Raw genomic sequence first — 25,507 nt, 5'->3', positions numbered from 1 at the left:
ATAAGTACTAGGGACAGCTTCGCAAAGCAACGCAGATTGAAGTTTGGGTTTCACTTCCTTATCACGTGATCCCTTTCTCTTACACAGGTGGGCTCCCAGGCATTTCCACGCAAGGCCTAACAAGTGTCTATTTATACGTGTGAGAGAAGAGCCCTGGCGAAGCCGAGAGAACGAGGATAGCTAGCCAGGACAGAGGCTCAGGGTTGCCGCTTCTCCCGCCGGTCAACTCAGGGCGCCAGCGCCTGCCATCCGCGGTGAGGCCCGAGCTCCCATTGGCTAGTCTCCCTCGGAAACGCACGCCTTTTTCCGCTCCGTGGCGCTGCTGTCCAATGCACGCCTCTCCACTTCGCTCCGCCCCGCCCTCACCGCCCCGCCCCGCGGCGGGTTCGCGCCATTGGTGGATTTCCGGGGCCGTCATGGCGGCGGTGCGCGTGCGCGATCGCTCCGCAGTCCTCCTCCAGAAAAAGGAGCAAGTGGGGCCGGGGCTATCATTCTCCGCCCGAGTGAAAGGGCGGTGGCGGAGCTGGGCGGGGCCGAGCTCCAGGACTGGCGGCTGGCTGCGGTGGGGCCTGCGAGCCGCTGCGGAGTTGAGTGCCGCTCAGGCGGGGCGGGGCCGGGCGAGCGGAGTCCGCGCGCGTCCCCGCTGAGCTGCCCTCTCCGGCGGCTGCGCTGCTCGCCCGCGGCGACGTCGCGCCCGTATCGCCAGCATGACCGAGCTGCGGCAGAGGACTGCCCGCGAGCCGGACGGTCCGCCCGAGGACAAGGTAGCGGCGGCGTCGGGGTGGGCGCGGCCGGGGCAGCGGCGCCCCCGGGAGATGCGCAGGGGGCGGTGCAGAAGGGTCCTCTCGCCCTCTGACCCTTTGTCTCGGCCAACAGTGGCAGCGGGCCTGGGCAGCGCGGAGGGTCCTGGGGTGCGGGGACCCCGCGGAGCGCGCGTCGCGGGTCAGCAGGTGGGGGCTCTGGGAACAAAGTTCTGGGTCCAGTTGGGGGTGGCATCTCCGGGGCGTAGGAAGGAGGGCGCGGGGCGTTGCGCACGGCCGCCTGCCTCTTGCTGAGGTTGGGGGTCCCCTTCTTGTCCCCCACCTCCCCGAGGCCTTCTTCTTTGTGAAGACGTCGAGACCTGGCAAAGCCTCGTCTGGCAGGCGACTCCTCTGAGCCCGACTTAGGGTCTCCGCTCCCCTTTAAAATGTTATCTTTTTGGCGGGGAGTTTATCAAGACAAGGCCAGGGGATTAGCCTTTTAGGGGATTTAGATGCCTTCTTGAAAATTAAATCTGTTCGCTTTAAGCAGAGAAGTTTCTTAACTCACATAGTCAGCAGGTGTTGAAAGGATACTCCCAGTAGATGGGCTTGTTTCCTGCTTCAAGTGTGGGCATTGATGGGGTAGAGGAAGAGGATGAAAAAGAGGCCATCTTGGCGGGGATGCAGCTTGTTGAGGGGTGAGGGATGAGAGGAGTAGACTGCTTTCCTTGAAGTGAAAGGGTTGTGTAGGGGACTTGAGGCAAGTGGAGAGTGGCTATGTTGCTGTGGACGTTGAATGGCAGCATAAGGCTTGGCATTTCGAGTCTCGAGGTAGCAGTGGTCAGGAACAGTGTATTTGGTAAATGGATCTGGCAGTGATGTGTACAGTGGATTGAGGGAGCCTGGACCAGAGTGAAAGTGACTGGTTAACTCGAGGCTTTGGTGACCTGCAGATGTTTTCTTTGGTCCACATGTTGCTTTGAAAACCAGGAGATTTCTCCTAAAAGTCTGAATTTCTTGCCTGTCTTGGGTAATTGGACGATCTGCCATCATATTCCCACCTGGTTAATGTCTGGCTGGAGCTGAGGGATAGCTGTTTCCACCAATCCCTGTTGCCATACACCGGGCCCACAGCACCCACGTATATAGCTTGCAGGTTTTGATAACTGGAGGAAAGGGACATTAGGGGAGACATCAGGAAGGGAGAAAGCACAGGATTTGGTGACAGAGTGTCAACAGAGCAGTTATACGAGGAGAAATGTTTTGGGTGAACGATAATGAGGTTGTAAACAACATTTTTGTTGTTGCTATCGACAGTGGGTCATCCAAAGAGAACTCTCCGTGGTGATTTTTAGAATATATTTTGGAGAAAATTTAGGGCTTCAGTGCAAGTTTAGGAGCTGCTTGCAGAGCTAAGATACTTTGAAATCTCTAATCTTCCCATTAAATATCCTGGTGGGGCCTGCAAGAACTCTGTCCCCACCTTGCATACACTGGTTGGTGAGTATTCAGGTGTTTGGAGGCTGGGTAGCTCTGTTTAAGGATGACAGATCAGACTTGGTGTTAATGAGACTTTGTGGACCTAGAAGGTGTTAGAAGAGGGAGAAAAAAGACGGCATGATAACCAGTGGGCTATATCTTTGAAAGGTAATTATTTGTAATAACTAAGACATACTTGTCAAAACAAAACAAAACCACACACACAAAACCGCACAGGATTATGAAATGAAACAAAATTTCTACCCTCCTTACCCAACTCATTGGGTCCCTCTTCCAGGTTCTTTCCCATTCCATGTTTTAGATAGGGAGGGCAGGAGGAGCTGTCCAGCTGAAGGTGCCTTAATTTTTTACAACTGCACTTCAGCCACTTATACGGTGACAGACTGCCTGGAGCTGCGAGGTCCACTAAGTGCCCGTTGCTCCCTAAAGCGCAGTAGCTGCTGTGTTCTGCTAAAAGCCTGATGTAGTCCATTAGCCCAGAACAAGGCAATCAGCCCCTCACCCCATCACTCAGTATTTCTGAGTTATCACGTATGGGATTTTTAATAATAAAGATAACATTTTAAGAACTGTGAAATGCTTTATCTGCCTTTGATGAATGTCTATAGTATTGTTTTTAAAAATCTTGATTTATTCTATTTCATAGTTTGAAGAAACTTCCTTCCATGATTCTGACTTTGCTGATATTCTTGTGTTAGAACTTAAGAAAATTAGAAATAACAAAACAAGCATATCTTGAGAGGGAAATGAATTGTGAAATGAGAGCTTATTTCATAGTAGAGGAATTCAGAAAACACTATCAAGTCAATTCGTTAAAAGGACTGGAACAAATTTGAAAGGTTACTTTAAAACGTTACGTTTGCTTAACTGCTGTGGCAAAATTGTCTTGTAAATAAGCAGACAATCGTTAGTTTCAAAATAATCTGGAAAACATGTTTATTATGAAGGTCAGAAGATATTTTGTTATATTTAGCATCCTAGAATGGAATTTTCAAAGCCAGTTGCTAATAAAGGAAATGTTTTCCTCTGGGAATCATGCTTATGATTTTAAAGTCCCAAAGCACGGTATTGTTGCCAAACTAAGAAACTTGCAATTTAAGCTTTGGGAATGATCCTCTTCCTGTCTAACCATGCTTTTCCAGTGGAACTTAGGAAAGAAAATGATGAAACATGAGCCAAAAGATTGGCATGGTAAGATTTATGATTGGGTTGGCAGTTCAGGAGACTTCGTTTTGGAGGTTAGAGTGATGATTCTGGGGTTTTCTGCCGTGCTTAGCTACTGGAGTGTGATTTAAATTAGAGCTTTACTCCTTTGGAGGCTTCCTTTCTAGATCAATGAAAGCAGTATGGGAGGAAATAGTGACATCATTTAGAAATGGGAGTTGACATTTTAACTGAAGACAGTGTTAAAGAGCAGGCACTGAAGAGTCAGCTGGATCCATCTAGCCTGCCACTTACCGGTTGTGTAACTGAGCAAATCACTTGTATAAAAGCCTGTTTGTCCATCTCTAAAATGGAGGTGGTAAAGTAGCATATGCTTCAGAGGATATTTATGTGCATTAAATGAGTATTCATGTTACATAGGTAGGGCAGGAATTGTCACATTGTAATGATGTGTTAGCTGTTGTTGAAATATAGTTTCGTAGGAAAAAAAACTTAATATTCACCTTCCAGTCTTGGCAGATGATTAAATCTTCAAGTTATAAGTGTTGAGAGTAGTCTTTTCCTGTTCTTGCCCTTTTAAGGAAAGTGTTGTAAACAAGGCTTGGCCTTCTAGGACCTATCTTTTCAGTTCTTCTCTTGCTGAATTTTTCAGTGCTCAGAATCACAGTCGAGCTTTAGCTGTAGAAGGAGCTGTAGAAGGAGCCTTGCTGTCTGCAATTATCTTTCCTTCGTAGCACTAACTATAATATATTTGAGGACAGTGGTGAATAATTGCAAATTGTTTTCTAATAGACTTTTAAGAGGGAACTGCTGAAATGATAAAATCTTAAGAGCTGTAACTACTTCAGATGTAGGAGAAATGCTTTATTTCTTTCCAACTTTTTTTTTACGTTGAGAAATACTTCGGGCATTGAAAAATCAGTAAACCTTAACTGTGGTTCTCAGACTTAAATAGGGAGAGCAGGTGAAAGGTTGATTTGTCATATGACCCACCATTTTAAGTTTCTTCTTTAGGTTGATCAAACAGTTGAATTTTATTTTAAAAACTCAATTACTTCCCAATTTATGACTACTTAAAATTAACTTTTTTAAAAAGCTAATTTTGTTTAAAATGTTTTGTGTTTGCACAGATTCGTGATATTTCATTAGAAGAATTTATATCTTTTAAAAATGTTAAATTGGGCCGGCCTGGTGGTGCAGTGGTTAAGTGCACACGTTCCACTTCTCAGTGGCCCAGGGTTCGCTGGTTCGGATCCTGGCTGCGGACATGGCACTGCTTGGCACGCCATGCTGTGGTAGGCGTCCCACATATAAACAAGTAGAGGAAAATGGGCATGTTAGCTCAGGGCCAAGCTTCCTCAGCAAAAAGAGGAGGGCTGACAGTAGTTAGCTCAGGGCTAATCTTCCTCCAAAAAAAAGCAAAAATGTGAAATTGCTCTCATTGGTTGTTAGATCTAGAAGGCACTTTAGAGGTCTTTATTTTATACAAGAGGATGCCGTAGGCCAGAGAGTTTAACTCGTTGAAGCTCACACAGCTGGTTAGATGCAGAATGGTTAATAGTACGAAGGTTTTCTTAATTCCTGTTTTTTTCCTCATGTTGCATAATGCTGCCTTCAAGGTACAGAATTAACTTACAGACTTTACAAGCTCTGCATTGATTGATGTTAATAGAAAAGATGCCCAAATATCACCTATTTTTGTTATGTGGCTACAAAAATAGGAAAATACATCTTTCAAAATGTCAAATATATTAAAAAAAGTAAATTCTCAGTAAATGTGGAGATTCTGGGGAAAAAGGTTTTTTTTGGTAGAAAAAGTTGACTAGGTTCAGTTTTCCCAGTTATTGGATGCCTAGTGATTTATATATTTTAAGCGCATCCCTGGGAGCAGCCCCTTGGGTATCCTTGAGAGAAATGCCCAATGACGTGCGGGCTTCTCCTTGTAAGCCTGCTCGCAATACGTGCTTTCCAGTTGATGACTCTTAGTATCAGAACTGTTTGTTCTAGCAATAACCATTCATTGAATATTCAACACACCTTCTCCTTAGAACATTCTCTGGGTCCAGTGTCTGCTGTCTACGGTCTCTGTTAGCTCTGAGGGAGGGCTGGTATTTGTGTTCATGAGGAAAATGTCCAGGATTTTATACCAGTTTTGGCTCTAAATCCATTCTTTCTCCAGTGATTTGAAGAAATCATATAACCTTTGAATGCATCTGGGAAACTTTTGAAATGAATTTTGTAACTAATTTCATAGGGCAAATAATCATCCTTTAAACTGTTTGAAAAAATGTGAGCATCAGTGTTTCTGATTTGCCCACTCTTCCCTCTTTTCTGGGATCCACATAGGTGGAGTATAGGTGAACTCGTTAGTGGTCCAGCGGGCATGCACAGTAACTCTCTTGCACACAGCTTCTTAACCTGTTACCTGTGCTCCCCAGCCTTCCTGACTAGTGCCAGGGGTGAGAAAGCACAGCCTTGTACATATTCTGCCTCTAGTTTGTAAAAGAGATCAAGAGACCATGTCTCTTGATTATTAAATTTTGCCGGGGTCTTGTTGGAGGAATCCTGATTTGTTCCTGACGTTGGACAGAGTTCTTGCCTTCCAAACCTTGTCACGTGGTGATTGCCTGGTTGGGGTGGTGGTGCAGCGCCAGCGAGGGCAGACCTGGTCCACATTAGGCGGCTTGTCCTGCCAGTCCCTGATCTTTGTTCTCATGCTGTTTGCCTCAACAGTGGGGATGGCATAGGGCCCACTTAGCTGAGTGACCTTTAAAAGGAAGTTAAACTTTATTCTGTTATTTTGGCTAGGCAATGAGTGGTTCAGAATTTGAAAGGTGCAAAGGGTACACTGTGAACGCCTCCTTCTTGCCTACCTAGTTCTCCTCCCTGGAGGCAGCCACTGGTGCCAGGTTGTAGTGTTCGCGAGTGCCTGCCCTCCATGTGGAAGGACCTGAGCTGGCCTTCCCAAATCAGATGTTCTTTTGCTTTGTTGCCCTTTGGCAGCAGCTCCTTTGTATTAAGGTCACCTCAGGGGCTTCTCTGAAGACTTTGTTGTGGTTTTGAAAGAGCCCTTGAGACCTAGGAGTTACTGGCAACATTCTCTGCTCCTGGGTCTCTGACATTGAGAGGATGTCTGTCATTGGCTCTGGATCCCTCAGTGGATGACTCTCAGAACCTTGTCCCCACAGTCTGTGTCCTGCTAGTCCTGTGGTTTCAGTGGTCTGGAGGACATTCCTAGGTGCATGTCCCTCAGTCATTGCAGACTTACTCTGTCTTAGATCTGACTTTTCTTGTCTTGGACGTTGATCTTCCTTCTTCTGTCTCCTGTGCAAGTAGAATCAGGTTTCTGAGTTGCTCAGCTTGAAATCCATCAGTCCCTGTGTCTGTTGCCTCATCCAGTCCAGGTCACAGGTTCTAACCAGGTGTTACACTGATTTCTTATCTGTTGCTATTGCATATTTCACATACTTCGGGAATTGATGACTACACTGTTGTAAACACTTCTAATTGAGCTCCCTCTCTTCAAAATTTGCTCACAGCCCCTTCTAGTATCTGTCCTTTTTATCTTTTAACAGCTCTGAAACCACCTTATGAATTCTAGAAAAGAAAAAAAAAAGAATTCCGGCCCCTTTTTTGTATCTCTTAAATTTGGTCCTTTATAGCTGTCTCTCCTAACCAGCCTTTTCTCCTGCTTGGTGCCTCTGTGACATGGATCTTGGCTCTTGCTATTTCCAACCCTTGAAATGTGCTCATTTTCTGTCACCCTCTCGCCTCCTCTACCTATTTAGATCCCATTTTCTCCATGTCCATTTCAGATCTTCCCCATCTCAATACTGTTTCAGCAGGCATGGATTTATTGTAGAAATCACGGAAATGTGTACATGGGAAAATGGAATCCGTCTGCAATCCTGTCATTCAGAGAAATACCCATTGTTCAAATGCCTTCTCTCTCCCAGGCATATTGCTACCTGTGGCTGTAATAATAGTTACCATGCATGATCTGATAGCTTGTCTTTTTATGCTGCCAGAAGCATTTTCCCAAATCCTTGGGTGCTTTGCAGAGAGTATTTCAAACTTTTTTTTTAATTTTATGAAAGAAATAGGTGAAAATAAAAGATACTCATTGTAGAAGCACCAAAAAGAAAAGGAATCATCTTAATCCTACCACTCAGAGATAACCACTGGTAATGTTTTGGTGTACATCCTTTCTTTTTATACACACTACACATTCCTGCACTATGTATATTATTGTTTTAGAACTCATTTTTTACTTAAGAATATGCCCGAAACATTGTTCAGGTTTTTAAACATTTTAACCCAGCATAATTGTTAATGGCTGTGTGTCATTTTGTTGTGTGGTTGTACCTTAACTTATTGAACCAGTCAGCCATTTAAGTTGTTTTAAATTTTTTGCTATTGTAAGCAAGCTGCAGGAAATATCTTTGTACAAAAAACCTTTCTGCACGTGCATGATATCCTTAGATAAGTTCTATGTTTAGAACTGCCTACTCAAACAGGGATGTACATTGTTTAAGCTTTTGATACAAGTATATTTTCTTCCCACCGTAAATTTGTAGCCGCCATAACTTCATGAGTGATTGACCTTGTGGTCTCTCTTCCCCTCACAGGAATACTGAGTACATATTCACTTGTTTCTTTGTCTTAGGAGAGGCATTATAGCTTAGTGGTTACAAGCAGACGCTGGAGTTGGACTATCTGGTTTATAACTTGGTTCCACCACTAATTTCCTTTAGTTTTCTCATCTAACAATGAGGCTTAGAGTGTGGGTAGTTCTGAGGCATTATCATGCCTTTCCTACAGGAACTGTACCTTAGAGTAACCAAATAGTTGATTATGAGTTTTTCTTTATGGAATAAATAGAAAAGGAGTGATAGAATTAGAATATTAACATTTTCACCCACCATTGGATTAATAGAACAAGGCAGTAACCATCCATGCTGCTACCATCACAGAGACAACCAGATGTTGTGTACCTCCTGATGGAAGTACACAGCACTACTGATGGAGGCATCCTGTCCAAAAATCATACTCGAGCCTAATCACGACTCTGGTTCTGAGTGCTAGTTTACAGGAAATTGAAGGAACAGAGGAACACGTCGAGAAACAGCACTGGACAAATGACTTGCTTGCTTTAGAAGTAGCTGGCGAGGAGACACGGCCCCCATACATAAAAATAAAGAGTGAGGGAAGCGACGGGAACAGTAGAGATAGATACAGAGAGTAAAACCTTCAGATTAAAAGACTTAAGGCCTATTAATGATTTCTGGATCTTAGTCGGATTCTCATTCAATCAAACTGCGGTAAAGAGAAAAAGATTAAAATTATCAAGTAGATTTGAGTATTGGATATTTACTATAAGGGAACTGTTAATTTTTTTTAGGTGTGATAATGGTATAGTGATGTTTAAAAATCCCTGTTAAAAAAAACAAATTGATAAATTGAACTATGTTAAAATTAAGAACTTCTATTTATTGAACTGTTGAGAAAATGAAGAGAAAGGCCACAGACAATGAGACGATATTTATAAAAAATATATCTGACACAGGACTCATATCCAGAGTCTATAAAGAATTTCTACAAAGGGAATATATAAAAAAAGACAACTCAGTAGAAAAATGGGCCCTTCAGATGGTCAATAAAAATTTTCCCATCATTAGTCATCATGGAAATGCAAATTGAAACCCACAATAAGATACCACTACACACCCACTAGAATGGCTAAAATTAACAAGACTGAAAATACTAAGGGTTGGCAAGTATGTGGCGCATATGGAACTTTCATTTACTGCTTGTGGGAAGATAAATGGGTACAGTCACTCTGGAAAACTGTCAATATTTACTAAAGATAAAATATACACAAACCTTGTGATCTAGTAGTTTTATTCCTGATTACACAGTAGAAATCTGTACATATATTCACTGAAAGACAAGTTCTAGAATATTGAAAGCTGTGTTCTCTGTAGTAGCCTCAAACTGCAAACAACCCAAATTGTGAATAATGCTTCTATGAACATGGGTGTACAGATATCTCTTGGAGTCCCTGCTTTGTTACTTTGGGCATATACGCTGAAGTGGGATTGCTGGATCATGTGATAATTCTATGTTTTAATTTTTTGGGGGAACTACTATACTTGCGTATTCTTGTATTTTAGGAATGTCTCACTTTTAATTTCTAAAAATGGCAGGTATGGCTAGGTATAACCCACATAAACAACTATCGAGGTCATCAATAATTAGGAGTGTAAAGAGGTCCTGAGATAAAAACATTCAAGGACTGCTGCTTTAATGAACTGTACTACTCATTAAGGAAGAAAAGGGTTGAAGCAGTCGTTAATCTGTGTGAATGAGGTGGGTGATGAGTAGGATGACACTCTTTTGCTCTCCAGTGTCCCAGTTTGGAGGATACATTGTATGGTCACTGTAATAATGGGGTCCACATGAGATGGCTCGTCAGACTTGGTAACCTTGTTACCTTTGTTTTTGTGGTGTTGTAGAGCTTCCTGAACTGGCAAGCTTTCATCTTCCTGTGGACTACTGTGGACCATGCTTTAGAATGAAAAAACTGCAGAGCAAAGCTTTGTTACATTCCTTGTTACATTAAAAATGTCTTTGTGTGGTGCTATAAGACATCAGGCTGTTTTTTAAAAGAAAGCTCCTCGTGTGTTCACAAAGCGTTTGTTGCCACCGTGCCTCTCAGAATACCAGTACCTTTGGAGACCATACGTCTCTTTGGAAATTCACCTAGTGCTTTGAAATTTGTCTCATGATTCTGACCTTCTCCCAGTGTTACTTGAAATGTAACTCAAAAATGTTCCCATGCGTTGTTTTCTTAAAAACGTTGATGGATTTTTGAGACATAAATAAACATTTTTTTCTGTATAAACATTGACTGAAAACATCATGTTGAGGATCACGTGCATTCTGTGAAGTTTGTCTGTTAACCATCCATGTATGTCTTCCCAGGAAAATGTTATCCGAGGAAAGTTGCAGAGCGTGCGCGCTTGGTTTAGTCTCCTCCTCTTCTGGCTTGCAGAACACATCACTTCCTCCTGAGGCGGGCAGCACAAAGCCCCATCCAGTTACTGGTCATTGCATGTGCCTCAGAGTTCTGCATTGACATTTGATGTCCAGTAATCTGCTCATTGGGTCTGATGACCATGCACTAAAGGGTTATCTGTCATCCCTCCAAGTACAATTGTGGAAGAGGGACAGGATGAAGTGGGGCAGGATAACCCAAATAAGCTTTCCCATTCAGACAAGGGAGAGAATAGGGGAGTTACGCAGCAATGTCTTGGCTCACCTCTCTCCTGACTGGGAATTTGACTGAGACCTCTAAGCTGCAGACGGGACCTGTTGCCTGAAGGCTTCATTTTAGGTTGAGTGGGTTGGGAGCAGAACCCCCTAAATCTCATCTACCATTCCGTGTGTCAGATCTCAGTGCAGAGCTTCTCCAGGGTTTCAGAGGGCAGAGGGCTCCTACTTTTCCTGGATTCTTCCTGAAGTGTATACTCTTGACTGCATTTTCTGTTTTGTTTCATCTATTTTAGCTCTCAATCTACTTAGTCATCCAGAAATTCGTTGAAATCTCATATCCACTGATGATCCCTGTTCCCTCTTATTTCTGTCTAAGACTGTGGTTTCATTCCTTAGTGTACTCGTTGCCATTCATTTCAGGGGGATATTGAGCTCAAAAGGCATGGCTTTCTCTGCCCTCCTCAACAGGAAGTTTTGAGTTTTGAGAGATGAGCTGATCTTACAACATTAAAAACAGGTAGTTGCAGCACTTCTGTGTGTTTTGTTTGTGTGGCGAAGGATAAAAATGGCTCCTCTTGACTGATGACACCTGTGAATTCTGGGCTTCTGCTCTTGACATTAAGAAGGGCAAGAGCTGATGCTGACCCTGGAAAGTGCCTGTGTTTGGTTGGAGTCGGCTGATGGAGGAGAGGAGACAGGGTCGGAGACCAGCGAGTCAGGAGAGTGTGGTTTGCTACCAAAGCCTGAAAGAACCAGTTTTTGAGGTCAGTGTCAAGTACCACAGAGAAGGCAAGTAGAATGAGAAGTAGACATGTTTTATGCTGGCCAAATTATTTCCCACAATGGCCCAAAAATCATTTTATGGAAGATGACATCTCAGAAGGTGAGGGGACCCAAGTTTTTTTGAACAGTAAACCTTTATCCATATATTTGCCATTTTATGGACTTTTCTAAGCTCTTATGATATTTTTAAGCCTCTGTTACCTTATGAAATAACTAGCACTGTGTGTTTTATAACCCATTTCTTTAAACGTTACAGCAAAATCTCAGACTTCTATGCCAAAAAGTAGTCCCTGCCCTGTTTAACTGTAAGTGACTGAAAACCAAAAATGACAGTGGCTTAAACAAGGTAGAAGTATATATATCTCTCTCACATAAAAGAAGTCTGGAGGCTGGCATTCCAGCAGCTTCACAGTGTCAAGGATTCAGGTTCCTTCTGTCTTGCTGTTGGACCATCCTGAGTGTGTGACTTCCATCTCTAGTACAGGAAGGCTGCTGGAATTTCAACCATCACATCCATTTTTCAGCAAGCAGGAAGAAGGGAAAGAGAAAGAGGCCTGCCCCTTTCCTGTAAGGACACTTCCTAGAAAATGCACTCACTGTTTCTGCTTACATCCCATTTGCCAGAACTCTGTCATGTGTCCTTGCGTGACTGCAAGGGAAGCTGGGAAATGTCCCTTCTAGGAGGCCATGTGCTTGGCTAAGCGTTGGGGTTCCTATTACAATGGAAGAAAAGGAGAATGGATGTTGGGACAACCAGTGATCTCTGAGCACTTCCAAAGGCCTGAAGATGCCTGTTAAAAATTGGCAGGAGATCTACGAAGCAACGAAGAAGAAAAACTGTGGGAAGATGCAGGTGGAGAGTAGCTGAGACTGGTTTTGGTGGCTGAGGGTCTCCTCCAGTGGTGGCAGGCAGATGAGTCACTGACAGGCAAAGACAAAAGGGGGACTGTTTCAGGTTTGAGGATGGGAAAGAAGGGCCGGGGGTCAAGCACAGGCAGCTGCCTGCTCCTCAGTGGGAGAACTCTCAAGGCACAGGCCTTGAGGATCTTTTGGTGTGTGGTCCCTAGATGTCTGACAAACATAATGCGGAGAAAACTCCCTGCATCCCAGGAGCTCCCAAGTACGTCCAGCACCACTTTTCTAGAAGTAGAGGAAAACCCAGGCCCTCAGTTCAGTGTCCCTCCTCATTTCATTTCTGTCTTTTGATCTCTCATAGGACAGAGCAGTAATTGCTACCTAAAATGGTCTTGAATTCTTAGGAAATTGTGTGGAAATGACCTGTTGAAGGCAGCCAGAAATGGTGCTGCTTTAACCAGATGACTGTGGATAAAAGTTTTCATCACACATGCACTCCCTTCCTGCCCTTGCAACAGAAGTGTATGTTCCCTAGATGTTGGCCCTTGCTAGGTGTGGCACAGGTCCTGGCAGGTGGCGTTGAGACTCAGGTGTCCTGCTGCCTGAAGGTTAGGCTCTTATTAGCACCATGTGGCAGTTCTCTTTGGAGAAATGAATCAGTTATTAATACATGCAGTCTTCAAAATAATAATAGAGTCTTCTAAATGAGAGGTCCTTGCAAGAGCAAGTGAAGGGTGAGGTTGGGAAATAGCCCCATTATGTCCCATGTGGTCCAGGGAGACTGCCGGCTGGCCGGAGTTCTGATTACCTCTGGCTGTTTTTTCCCATGGGCTTTGCTCCAAAGGCATAGACTATAAGTCTTCTCTGTTGCCTTCCACTGTAGGTTTATGGTGTCCCATCCTGCTCTGAGTGTGAGGGTGCTCGTAGAAGCCCAGGGACCCCCTTCACTGCTGATCTTTGGCGACTGTGAATAGAATCCCTCACTACAATCCAGTCTGCGCTGTGTTGAGCTGGTATCTGTCCCTTCCTATGGATTTGGGAGAGCTAGAGCCATGTGAGCTTTGTTTTCTCACAGGAACGTCAGCCAAACATCCAGTTTTCTCTTAGCAGTTGCCATTTCTGTCTCTTATCTGTTCCACAGAATTCTCAGAGAATTTTCAGTTTGCACATACTGGTATATTGAAAACGTGCCACTCGAGAGTAGCTATTTTGAGAACTTCTGACAAAGAACCATTTCTTCTGCCTTTCCTAGGGGCTTTTTGTCAGACAAGTGATGTCTCATCGTTCTGGAGAATCTCGCTTGAGTCCTGGGAGCTGTGGTCAGATGTCTTGTTTCCTAGATCTCAGGGAACAATTACTTCAGTTATTGGGTTTGGTGTTCTAACGCGTGACTCTTACATTTCTCATTGGTCTTATAACATCCAAAATGCTAGAATGAGCCACTATTTGAAGTTGAAGAAACCAAGACTTCTGGTGTCCAGAGGATCAAAAAGGGAAAGGGAAACTAGGACAGTTTGAGATTTTTCAGGGCCCTTCCTTTTCAGGAAAGTTTGGCCCAGGCCTTCTGGCCTTCACTGACCAGTAATCTCAGCTTTGATGGGTTCCGTGTAGGTAATGTGGTTGTGAAAGCCGACCCTGGGTGCTGGTTCTTTGGGTTGCTTTGAAGAATGTCATATTGCCTCACGAGGTCATGTATGTGACTTTAGGGCTTACTCAAACTTCTGAGGTATTTAGCATGGCCTGGGGAGGGGTGGAGGATGGAGCTTGATGGGGGTGGTGACATTTGAGCTGGAAAAACAGGAATGTGCCTGGAAAGGTGGACAGAGAATGAGACAAGGGTCCCGACTGGAAGGCCCTTAAGGGCCATGCCAGGGAGTTTAGGGGGAAGCCAGTAAAGGTGCTGGCACAGAGGAGTGAGAGGCTGAGATATATCCATTTTGTACTTTTCTAAATTATGGAAGCAATACTTGTTTGGTGAAAATACGAAGGTGACAGGAATGTATACATTTAACTTACCTTTAATTTTATTACCCAGAATGTAATTGTGTTAACACGTTCATCATGTCCTGCTAATCTTTTTTCTACAGTTTTAAAATGTCTGTTTGGCGTTCCCCCCATCTTTGTTAAATAGATCATGGCAGAATCTTGTTGGTTTTTTTTTAAAGATTGGCACCTGAGCTAACATCTGTTGCCAATCTTCTTTCTTTTTTTCTTCTTCTCCCCAAAGCCCTCCAGTACATAGTTGTATGTTCTAGCTGTAGGTCCTTCTGGTTGTGCTGTGTGCGACGCCGCCTCAGCGTGGCTGATGAGCAGTGCCATGTCCACACCCAGGATCTGGGCTGCCAAAGCTGAGCATGCAAACTTAACCACTTGGCCACGGGGCCAGCCCCCGCCCCCGTTTAAAGTCTCTTACTGCATATTTTCAAATTGCCTTTCAGAAAGGTGGTACTAATTTACATTTCTTTGAGTACTATATGAGTGTACTGGTTTTCACCAACTCTATTCCCCAATGAATATTCTTTTCATTCAGTCTGATGTGAGAAAAATGGTTTTTCATGGCCTTTTTATTTTTTATGTCACTGATTATTAGGTTAAATAAGGGATACAGGTTATTGGTATTTGGGAAGTTGTCCTTTTTGCTAATTTTTTTTTTTGGTTGGCATGTTTACATTTTTCTCATTGATTTGTAAGAGTTTTTTTAATAGTTAAAGAAGTTGAAAGATCTAAACTGGTATTGTTCTTAAAGGATTTTCAAAAATGATCATCCATTTTTCACAAGCATGCCACTGTGGTAGCCTAGGGCGGATTTGGGGCAGGGGGGCTTCTCAACAGGGCTGTGATGTTATTACAAGGCCTGACCATGCAGTGACTAGCTGGCCATTCGTATATATTTCTAGAGGTGGGCTTGCTGGATTATCAGAAGTATTGGCTCCTATGTTATAGGGATGAGCAAAAAGCCTTGAACTTCAAGTTAGAATGTGAACCCAGGTAGGCTGAACCTGAGTGCCATGCTCCTTGCTGTAGTCATTCTGCCTCCCTGGCCTCCTGGTCTCCCCAATCATTTTTCTTCCATGGTTTGGGCAGAGCTGCTCACACAGGAGGACCTGTAAGCATCTCAGGGTGAGCCAGCAGGGCCATGGTGGTGGGGGAGCCCTTGCCTCGCTGCATGGTCTCAGAGAGAGGAGATGGTGACAGTGGCCACTGAGTTTCTTGGTGTCTGCAAGCTGGCAGCAGCGGCATCTCGGCGCAGACCCTGCAGGGTGCAGGCAGGCTAGGGGCTACACCAGGGTGAGGCCTGCGTGGCAAGGAGCCCTTATCCCCTGAGGCCCAGCTCAGGCTGCATCCTCCTCTATGGAACCCTCTCGACTCCTGCACCCCATTTCTTCATCACCCTCTTTTCTCCAGGCTTCTGTGGAAATTGACTGTCCAAGTCCTGGTTAGTGTTGTTTCCTCAGCAGGTGAAGTCTCTGGAGTTGGGCTCCTTGTCTTGGATTTCTGTAGCTCCCACGTGATTCAGTAAAGGCATAATGATCTGTCATGGGGTTCCTGGCGGAGTGGCAAAGCTGAATGTCCCAGGGAGCAGAGAGTAGGCAGAGCTCAAAGGCTCAGCTCTCCTGCTGGCTTTGTCAAACTCCTGGTTGCTGTCAGACTTGGCTGTTCTTAGCACATAAGGTGGTCAGGAGTTTGAGTGATGCTAAGTCAGCTGTGAAGATTAGCATCTGGCTGAGCAGTGAACCAGGCCTCTGGTTTCAGGAGGAATTTGTTGAGCTTAGTGACTAGCATTGTGGAGCAAAAAGAAAATACTGGCATGTCAGTTTATTTACTGTTAGCATTGCAGTACCATGCTGATGTTAACGTATGATGTGCTTAGTATCAACCCCAACATTTTGTTAAAAAGTGGTTAGAATTTGTGAAATGAAAAAGACAAAGTGATTCAGATGCACAAAGTTTGAACACACTACAGAACATCAAGTAAAAACTTAAATTCATAAAAATTAAAATGCTAAACATAAAAATTACTATTCCTATATAGGTTATTCAATAAAGTAAGTAAAATTTACATTTTGTTCAAAATTAAAATTTGCTAAAATGTGCTAAATCTAAAATTAAAGCTTACTAAAATTTAAAATGCAATGCTCTTTTAAAATATACATCAGTGGTGACATTGATTTAGGCATAGCATTTCTGTTTGACTTTCCCTCTGTGCTGAGGAACTGACTCTGGCGGTAGGGAAATGACGAGACCACTGCAGCCCTTTTCATCTTCATCTTTCAGCTCCCAAGAATCCCACCTGTTGTTCTCAAACTTTGAGGATTCTTTGTTTTTTCGGAGCAGACTGTAGCCTTTTAATTGCGAGTGTGCTGTGGTTTTTGGTTCCAAGACAGCATTTCCTGTTTGTCTTGGGGTTCTTTCGTCTCATCATTACTTTGGAAATTCTTCGAGTTGGGGTAGGAATTAGTCTTAAGGCAGAAGTTTTGCTTTATTGGTTGATTTTCTTCCTCCTCCTGAGGGTTATGGAGAGAAAGAAAAAGACTTCTAAGTGGGGATCTGCAAGTGTGGGTAAGTCTCAGATGTATGTGGGGCGATGGGAGAGCACGTCATTTAGAGTGCCTTTGTACCACACAGGCGCTGTGTTTTAGTTTTTCGTCTGTAAAAGTTCAGCAGTGCTGTGTCTGCCCCTTATTCCTGCCCCCAAGTAACAACCAGCATTTGTGTGATGATTTAGTTTATAACGTTTCTCTGCATTGCCTCAGGGCCTTTCAGGCTTTTTTGGACCTCGAGCCACAGGAATAAATACATTTTACACTTTGTCCCAGTACAAGCTTGTATGTATATGTCACTTTGCAACAAAAGTTTCATGAAGCAGTACTTTTACTATCTGTGATACATTCAGAAGTTTCTGTTCTGTTTGATTCTTATTCTACTTTTTGTGTAAACTTTTTATTGAAGTGTAATGTACATGCAGGAATAGGTCCCTATCATGATTATACAGTGGGGTGATTTTTTGTAAAGTGAGCACATCTCTGCAGCCGGTCCCCAGATCAAACAAATCATTACCAGGACCTGGGAAGCTCCCTCACGATCCCTTCTAATCACTGCCTTCTCAGGGCGGCCACTTGCCTGACTTCCGGCACTGTGGTTTATTTTCTTCCTTGCTAGTTGGGATCCACTGAATTGATTTTAAGACCCAGTGGGTCTCGTCCCACAGTTTGAAAAACATAGCCTCACCTTATTCTAACTCCGCAATACCCTTGAGATGGGAATTGTTTCTATTTTATAGGTGAAGAGGCTGAGGTCCAGGTGGTGATGTGATTCCTCTGAGCGTCGCATAGCTGGTCCTCGCGCCCCTTCCCCGTGCCTCTGAGGCCCTCTCCCCCAAGAGAAGGAGGGGCTTGCTTCTTTGGAAAGTCAGCGGCAGCCTTTTCTGTTTTATGTCTAGTTTCTCACTCCCTCTTGTGTTTACAGGATTGACATTCATTATTCATATAGCTTTAGTGAATTCCGCTATTGCCATTCTTAAGTACTGAGAATGTTTTTGTGAATATGAGTTCTGTAGACTTGCTCACTGCTTTGGAGGCTGTGTGGTTTGGAGGCTTTTGTGGCAGTCATCCTCTGCCCCCACCCCGCAATAGAATGAAACTCTGCAGAGGCATAGATGGCCTGTAGATGTAACAAAGGACTTGGACTGCCATGCATAGCTCCCCACCCTCATCCCACAAAGCACTGTGCTGACTTGCATGCCTTTCCCTGCCCGTAGGCTTTGCCTGTGGATAGATTTCTTCCCACCTCGTGTCTCCCTCAGGCTCCGGAGTACCTACCTGCAGGACCCAAGTGCTGAGCTGCCTCGCCATCCTCAAGCCTTTCTGGTTGAGAGGTTGTTGCTCCTAGCCAGGACCTCTTGAAGTAAATGTTCTGAGAATGCTGGGGCCGATGTCCTGCAGTCCACGCCCAGACGTCCTTGACTGGGCGTTCAGCCTGAGAGCCCTCTCGGGCTGTGAACTGTTCACTGGCTCTGTCCATCCCTAGCTCAGGCCTAGTTCAAAGAGCCTTGGCCTCCTGAGTTCTCCACCCTTGATAGAGTTCTCTGGGAGAGAGGTACTTGGAAATGCCCTTGAGGCAGGTATACCCATAGCAAGTGGCCTGACAGTGAGGGAGGATAAACTCGAGGAGTCAAACCTGAGCACTGAAGCACAGGGTCTGTATTATTGGGGCAGACAGCCTCCTCACTCCTTCGCTGCTGAGGCCTGCACCTGCAGAAGAGCAGTGGAAATTCAAGATGTTACCAATGGGACAACAGGCCCAGAATGGAGTTGCTTATGCTAAGCCCTACGGCACCAAACTGAGACTCTTCCAGAAATGGAATCTGAAACTAGTCAACCAGGAATCACATGATCAGCACTAAGCAGGTAATCTGCCTGATAGACTCCTGTCATCCCCTAAAGGAAAACAACCTTGCAGTAACCAATCTGCTTTATTTTTAGCCTCATGGAACTTCCTTGTTCTTGCTTTCTTCTGCCTATAAAAGTCTTTCGTTTGGTACAGTTCCTCTGAGCTCTGTTTTGTCTGCTAGATTGGATGCTCCACGATTCATGAGTCATCGAATAAAGCCAATAAGAGCTTTAAAATTTACTTAATTGAACTTTGTTTTTTAACAACAGCAAAAATATAGGGTAATATCTTGTTTAAGTGTCCTTGTTGCAGAGGTGCGTAGTAATATTTGGGTGGAAGATTTGCTACCCCAAATGTTTAAAAGAAGCTGTTTTTTATAGCTGAAGCAGCTAAGTTTTGGTTACCTAGAAATTTCACTATGGATTAGTGGGTTTTTTGTTGATACCAGATAACGGAGGTGTTTGAGTTTATTCGATTCATTAAACCTCAACCCTCAGCTCTGACGGAGTTGGGTGAAGACAATAGCCAGGCTGTTGAACGTGAAGATTGAGTGGCCATGACTGTTGGATTTGTTATTAAGATGGTGAGTAATTTCTTCTTTTTTTTTTATTTTGAGGAAAATTAGCCCAGAGCTAACTGATGAGGATTTTAGGCTGGTTAATTTTAAAACTGCAGATGAGAAGCAGGCTCCGAGGACCGGAGTTTGCTTGCCCTTTGCTGAGAAACATTTACATTTGTAAGGGAAGCCTCTATCTGTAAGGATGCCTCCCTCTCTGTGCCAGGAAGAAGGGGGTTGGCCTTATCTCTGGAAACTCTTAATGGGGAAGGCAAGAACTTAAATTGGTTACTGTCTGGCAACCTCATGTAACTGATTTAGGGTGGTGGCTTCTGGCCTTTACTTAATCCCATTTGATTCTTATCTAAAAGTTGTGGGACCACGCAATGGGCAGACCCCACCTGCACTGATACCATTTTAACCTTTTTACATGTTCTTTCCTTTGTCTTGTGAAGAGATAACTCACATACCTATGCCTTAAATTTAGCCTTACTCTCCACCCGTGTTTGCAGCAGTAGCCGGGGCAGCAGCAGCTCCTCTTGCCCGTGGGTCCTGTCCCCATGCTATTCCACACTCTTCCCTAAATAAAAGAGCACTACTGCCACATCTTGAGAGTCCAAGAAATCTTTCTTTTGACTCCTCGGCTCACCGACCATGCATCACTAACTACTGCCAATCCTTCTCTTTTTGCTGAGGAAGACTGGCCTTGAGCTAACATCCATGCCCATCTTCCTCTACTTTATATGTGGGATGCCTACCACAGCATGGTTTGCCAAGTGGTACCATGTCCACACCCGGGATCCGAACCGGCAAATCCTGGGCCGCTGACAAGCAGAACGTGCAAACTTAACTGCTGCACCACCGGGCCAGTCCTGTAATTTCTTTTTTGGTTGATGCATCTGCCTCTCTTTCCTTGGAGCAGAATCCAATTTGTCAGGGAGCTCAGCTTCTAGAGTCCAAGATGCAAGAGGCAAGTATTTCCTTTTTTGCAAGAATGCTGGAGGTGAAAGCAGTCCAAAACTGCTTGAAATTTCTTCTCGTTCTACTATCTACCTCTTTTCTCCTGGATGCTTGAAGGCTCATCTTTATGACATTCTGAGGAAGAATTTCACATTCATTCCTCGTATGGAACCTGCACATCCATGTTAAACGTGGTGAGATGGGGACATGTTGTGCAAAGTGGCTGGCTTTTGTGATGTGATATTTATGCCTGACATTTTAACCTACAGACTCAGAAGTGGAGAACTGCTTGACTGAATTCCTTGTCGTCTTCCCTCCCTCCCTCCCTCCCTTTGTGAAAAACATTGAGGCTCATCTATATGCCAGGCATTGTTGGAGGCTGAGGGATACAGCAGTGAATCAAATCCCTTCCACATGGGGTTTATGTTCCAGTGTGGGAGACAGACAAGTGTGTAATAATTTCAGGTGGCAGTGATGTTATGGAGAGGACTAGAGCAGGGGTTTTTAAATATGAGGGTAGCATTTGCAGTGTTAGCATTGGAAGGGGTCTTCCGGTTTGCAGTCCAATTGGCCCAAAGGACAGATGTGTTCTGACTCTGCCTGGAGCATTTCCCATTATTCACAGGAAATGAATGGAAATTGCACAGATCTACACATTCTGTAGGGCAGGATTGAATCATTTAGGGCTCTAAAAGGTTTCTGTCTACTTATTCCATTATTCATGGCAACACATTAGTTGCTGTCCGGAAATAAGCTCATTACCACTCTGGGTTTTATGGGTGTCTCCTAGGGGCTCCCCGCCCCCCAGTCATTTTCACCATTGGGAAGGGCTGAAGATGCAGCCTTTTAGTCATTAGTTGCGTTTGAATGATTGTAGTTCTAGGATGTCTTCCCCACACAAATGCTGGCAACCATTTTTCTAGGCCTTGTAGATAAAGGTTGATGAAGTTGATTAAAATTCAGTGAGTTAAAAAACTCTCATTGAGCTTTTACCAGATTCTAGACAAGGAGCTCTGAAGGTAAACAAAGATGATTAGGACAGTCTTCGCTTTTGATGAGTTTGAAATCTAAATCTAAATTAGATTGTGCCCTCTTCACGTAAATACAAAGCACAGCAAATGGTGGCAGTGGGTGTGGGGACATGTAACGTGCTGTGGGAGATTTCTTGGAAGAGAGCTGAAGTTGGGGAACAGGAGGGCGTGTTAGTTTCCTGGGGCTGTTCTAACAAATTGTCACAAACTGGCTGGCTTAAAACAACAGAAAATTCCTCTCATAGCTTTGGAGGCTGGAGGGCTGAAGTCCAGGAGCTGGCAGGACTGCCCTCCTTTCAGAGGCCCTAGGAGAGAATCCATGCCTTGCCTCTTTCCAGCTTCTGGTGACTTGGCATTCCTTGACTTGTAGCTGCGTCTCTGCTCTGTCTTCACGTTGCCTTCTTCTGTGTCTGGCTGTCTCAGATCTCCCTCTGCCTTTCTCTTATAAGGACTAAGATACATGTGATTACATTTATGGCCTGAGTGGAAATCCAGAATAAACTCCTCCTTTCAAGATCCTTAACTTACATCTTTGCCGTATAAGGTAATATGTCTTTTGCCACATAATGTAGTATTCACAGATTCCTAGGAAGTTAATTTATTTTGAGGAGGGGGCTTTTTTTTTTTTTCCTATCTGCTATAGACGGGAATCAGGGGAGACTTTCCTTGAGGAGTCTTAGTGCTTCTAAGGAGGAGGAACAGGGAGGAGAAAAGGCTGAGAGCCAAGGGGGAGAAGAGGGAAGGGTGGGTATAATCAGGGCCAGTGGGTGGTTGTGCTTGGCTGGAGTGTATAGTGTGTGCAGAGTGTGGAGGACCTGCAGTGGGAGGCACTTTGTCTTTAATTCACTAGACAAAAATGGGGGGAAGAGGAGTGTAATCCGAGCTGTGCTTTATGAAGATTAGTCTGCACCTTTGTGAGGAGTAAGTTAGAGAGGGGAGTAATTAGTGGAGGAACCAATTGAGAGGCTCTTGTAGTAGAGAAGGGTTGATGTGCAGACTCCAGCAAGGCTGCTGGCAGTGAGAATGGGCATAAGGAGAGACGCTGTAGTGACAGGATCACACTGTGAGAACTGATGACGTATAGGGCTGGGGATTTGGAGACGGTGATGAGGATCAGTGTTCCCCATGGGACACATCTCTTGTAGATTAGGGTCTTGAAGGAAAACAGGAGGAAGAGCTGGTGTGGGTGGGAAAGGAGGTGATTAGTTTTGGACCTGCTGAGTTTGAGGTGCTGGTTGGACATCGAGGTGTCTTGTTGGCAGGTTGCAATGTAGTGCTGTAGCTTGGGGGAGAGGACATAGAGCAGGTGGGTCCATAGAATAGAGGCTGATGGCAGTGGATCACTCATCAACGAGTGCAGTGTAGAAATAACAACCTTGGGGAGCTCTGGCATTTAGGACGTGAGCAGAGGAAGAAGACAGAATATGTGCCGGGAGAGGAAGAAAACTAAGACTATTTTAGTTGTAAATGCAGGAAGCTATTCAAACTTGATTAAAAGGGAGAAAGGAATCCATTAGCGCAGGTAACTTAAAGAGCAAGAGAATTCTAGCTTCAGGCCTAGTTTAATCTAGGGGCTCAAATGGCACCAAGCCTTGGTCTCCCTCCATCTCTTGGATCTCCTTCATGTTGGCTTCATTTCTAGGCTTCACCTGGTAGCAAGATGTTCTTCAGCAGGTGAAAGGCCCGTGGGTAAGGTCATGCCTTATTCCTGGGGGCTCCAGAAGACGTACGGGGAATTGCTGTAACTGGGAGGTATGTCCACCTCTGACCCCGTGGTTGTGGTCAAGGGAGTACAGTGCTCTGACTAATTAGGTCTAAATTACCTGCCTGCTCCTGGTAGGGGAGGAGAGGATTACCCAAAAGCAACTTTAAGGCACTTTTATCACAGAAAGGGGAACTGAAGCTGGGTAATAAAATACTAGATGTCTAGCAGATCAGGATTGACCCAGCCCGGCAGTGTCACCAAGGAAGCAGTCCCAGAGGCAGTAGATTGATAACTGACACTGATAACTGACACGCACGTCAGCTGTCTTCGTGCTTTTTGTAGCTGAAACCCAGTACGGCCGTGGTTTTGTATTCTGCCTTTTTCATGTTGCTGCGTGGTCTTTATACTTGTCTTGTTAATAGCTGCACAGAAAGTCGATTTACCATAATTTGCCTAATAATTTCCCCTGGTTAGGGACATAAACTTGTTTTTTACTTTTTTAGCACTGCAGCGATGCAGGTTCACTCCCTGGGTGTCCCCAGGCTCAGCCCCTCTGGCTTTTTCATCTGTTTCTGTTAAGTAAGATCTTGCTCTTTTTGTCTTTCCTATTTTAAGCACTGTTGTGGCCATATTTGCCCCTAGGTGAGGTCTGACCAGTGCTAACTAGAGCAGGACCATACCTGTGTTAATATAGCCTAAGATTTGAAAAAATAAATTCAGCAGGTAAAATTCAAATGTTTCCTTGGCTTTATTCAACAATTCATGAATTGGGCAGCATCTAATTTAGCAGATAGAAAGGAGCTCTGAGGAAATGTACAAAATGAAAGGCTTTTATAGGCTGAAGGGAGCCGGAACAAGGTCATGTGCGTTGGTTATTGCAAGATTACTTTTCTTTAGGGGGGATGACGGGTCTATCAGGCAGATCACCTAACTAGTGCAGATCAAGTTACTTACTCCTGACTGACTGGTTTAATATTCCATTTCTGGGAGAGCCGAAACTGTAATTAAATCAAGTTGTGGTTGGTGACGTGGGGCTTAGCATAAATGACTCCATTTTGGGCATGTTGTCTTGTTTTGAACAGATTGTGTTAGGGTTTTTTTTTTTTTTTTTTTTTTTTTTGAGGAAGATTAGCCCTGAGCTAACATCTGCTGCCAATCCTCCTATTTTTGCTGGGGAAGACTGGCCCTGAGCTAAGGTCCCTGCCCATCTTCCTCTACTTTATATGTGGGGTGCCTACCACAGCATGGTTTGCCAAGCAGAGCCGTGTCCACACCCGGGCTTCGAACTGGCGAACCCCAGGCCGCCAAAGTGGAATGTGCAAACTTAACTGCTGCGCCACCAGACCGGCCCCCAAATTGTGCTAGTTTTTTCTGTTATTCGAACTGTGAACTATGATTATCAACTAAAGTCCTAAGTCTCTGTGTGTGTATTTTACTGTTAAGCTATGTCTCCCTTAATTTGTGCTTCTGAACTGGTGGTTAAAATCTTGTGTTAACTTCTGTCTAATTTTATATCTGTGTAATTGGCCCATCTTTCTAGCACATTGACATTTTTTTATTTTTCTGTCTTTATCTTTGTGAGCTATGTGTCACCTGCATGTTTTATTAGTGTGCCGTCAGTAGCTTCATCTTAAGTCATTGATGATAGAGGTGAATAGGAAGCAACACAGGAATTGGGTGTGCAGTGTGGTAACAACTGTTATCCCCCCACAAAAAAACATGGATACGTAGAAAAAGACTGGCGTGAAATACATCAGAAGGTTAACTATTTCGGGTAGTGGGACTGTAGGAGGTTTTAAAGATGCATGTCCCAGTTGTCATTAAGGAATGTGTATTATTTTAAGAAAAATGTTTATCAGGACCAGATGAGGGTGGAGCCGTATGAATTCCCCTAGCACCCTCCTTCAAAGTTGATATTGATAATAAGTTTCAGGCGTTGGTAAGCGCGATAAAGAAAAGAAAGCAGCCTAAGGGGAGAGGGAATGATGGAGGTGGACTTGGGCCGTTCTTTTAAGTAGGGTGGTCGGAAAAACCCTCTGAGGAGAGGATGTCTGCGTGGAGACTGAGGGAGGTGGCTGGTTGAGCAGTGAAAACTTTCCTGAGTCAGGAGTGAGCTCAGTGTATTGAGGGACAGCAGAAAGGCCACTATGGCTGTGGGTCTGTCCTCCCTGGAGATCCCTGGGGTGTGGAGAATGAGGGGAGAGGTAAGCTGGGACTTGCTAAGTCATCCTAAGGCAGTGAAAGGTCATTAAAGGGTTTTAAATGGGGGAGATGCGTGGACTGATAGACATTTTAGAAAGATCACTGGCTATTTTTGAGGAGAATGGCAGGTGGAAGGAGCAATTAGGAGACCAATGCAGGTGAGAGATGATGGGGGGTGGGAGGTGCCTAGTGATTGAGGAGATAGATTGGCTTAAACCATTCTCTGTCATCCCTCCACTCTGCTTTCAGGCGTTGGTGTCATCCTACACTCCCATCGAGGTCCACCCCAGTGCCAGTAGCACCTGGGGCTGTGCTGCTCCCATTGTTCCCTTTCTCCTCAGGCTCA

The 25,507-nt window shown here is 44.5% G+C and overlaps 1 protein-coding gene and 1 long non-coding RNA gene across 4 annotated transcripts in view; one reads left to right on the top strand and one right to left on the bottom strand.

The window, feature by feature from the left end:
- Window positions 1-328: 328 nt before the first annotated feature.
- CDS2 (CDP-diacylglycerol synthase 2) overlaps window positions 329-25,507 on the top strand; it is a 57,556-nt gene continuing 32,377 nt past the window's right edge. The window contains exon 1 of one of the 3 annotated variants that reach the window (XM_023626152.2): window positions 329-764. In XM_023626152.2, the coding sequence (XP_023481920.1) occupies window positions 708-764 (57 nt within the window). In that variant the 5' untranslated portion in view covers window positions 329-707. Of the gene's footprint in view, window positions 765-18,759; window positions 19,291-21,520; window positions 21,799-25,507 lie in introns of those variants that run through there. The other 2 variants (XM_005604493.4, XM_070247746.1) reach the window with 2 other exon arrangements.
- Window positions 14,866-18,265, bottom strand: LOC138920213 (uncharacterized). The gene is made up of 2 exons (XR_011431023.1): window positions 18,137-18,265; window positions 14,866-16,822 (listed from the first exon to the last, which is right to left on the bottom strand). It is a non-coding gene; the product is annotated as an uncharacterized lncRNA (long non-coding RNA).

Source organism: Equus caballus, chromosome 22 (assembly GCF_041296265.1).
Source record: "Equus caballus isolate H_3958 breed thoroughbred chromosome 22, TB-T2T, whole genome shotgun sequence".
Lineage (NCBI taxonomy): Eukaryota > Metazoa > Chordata > Mammalia > Perissodactyla > Equidae > Equus > Equus caballus.
This window is presented reverse-complemented; position numbering and strand designations above follow the sequence as displayed.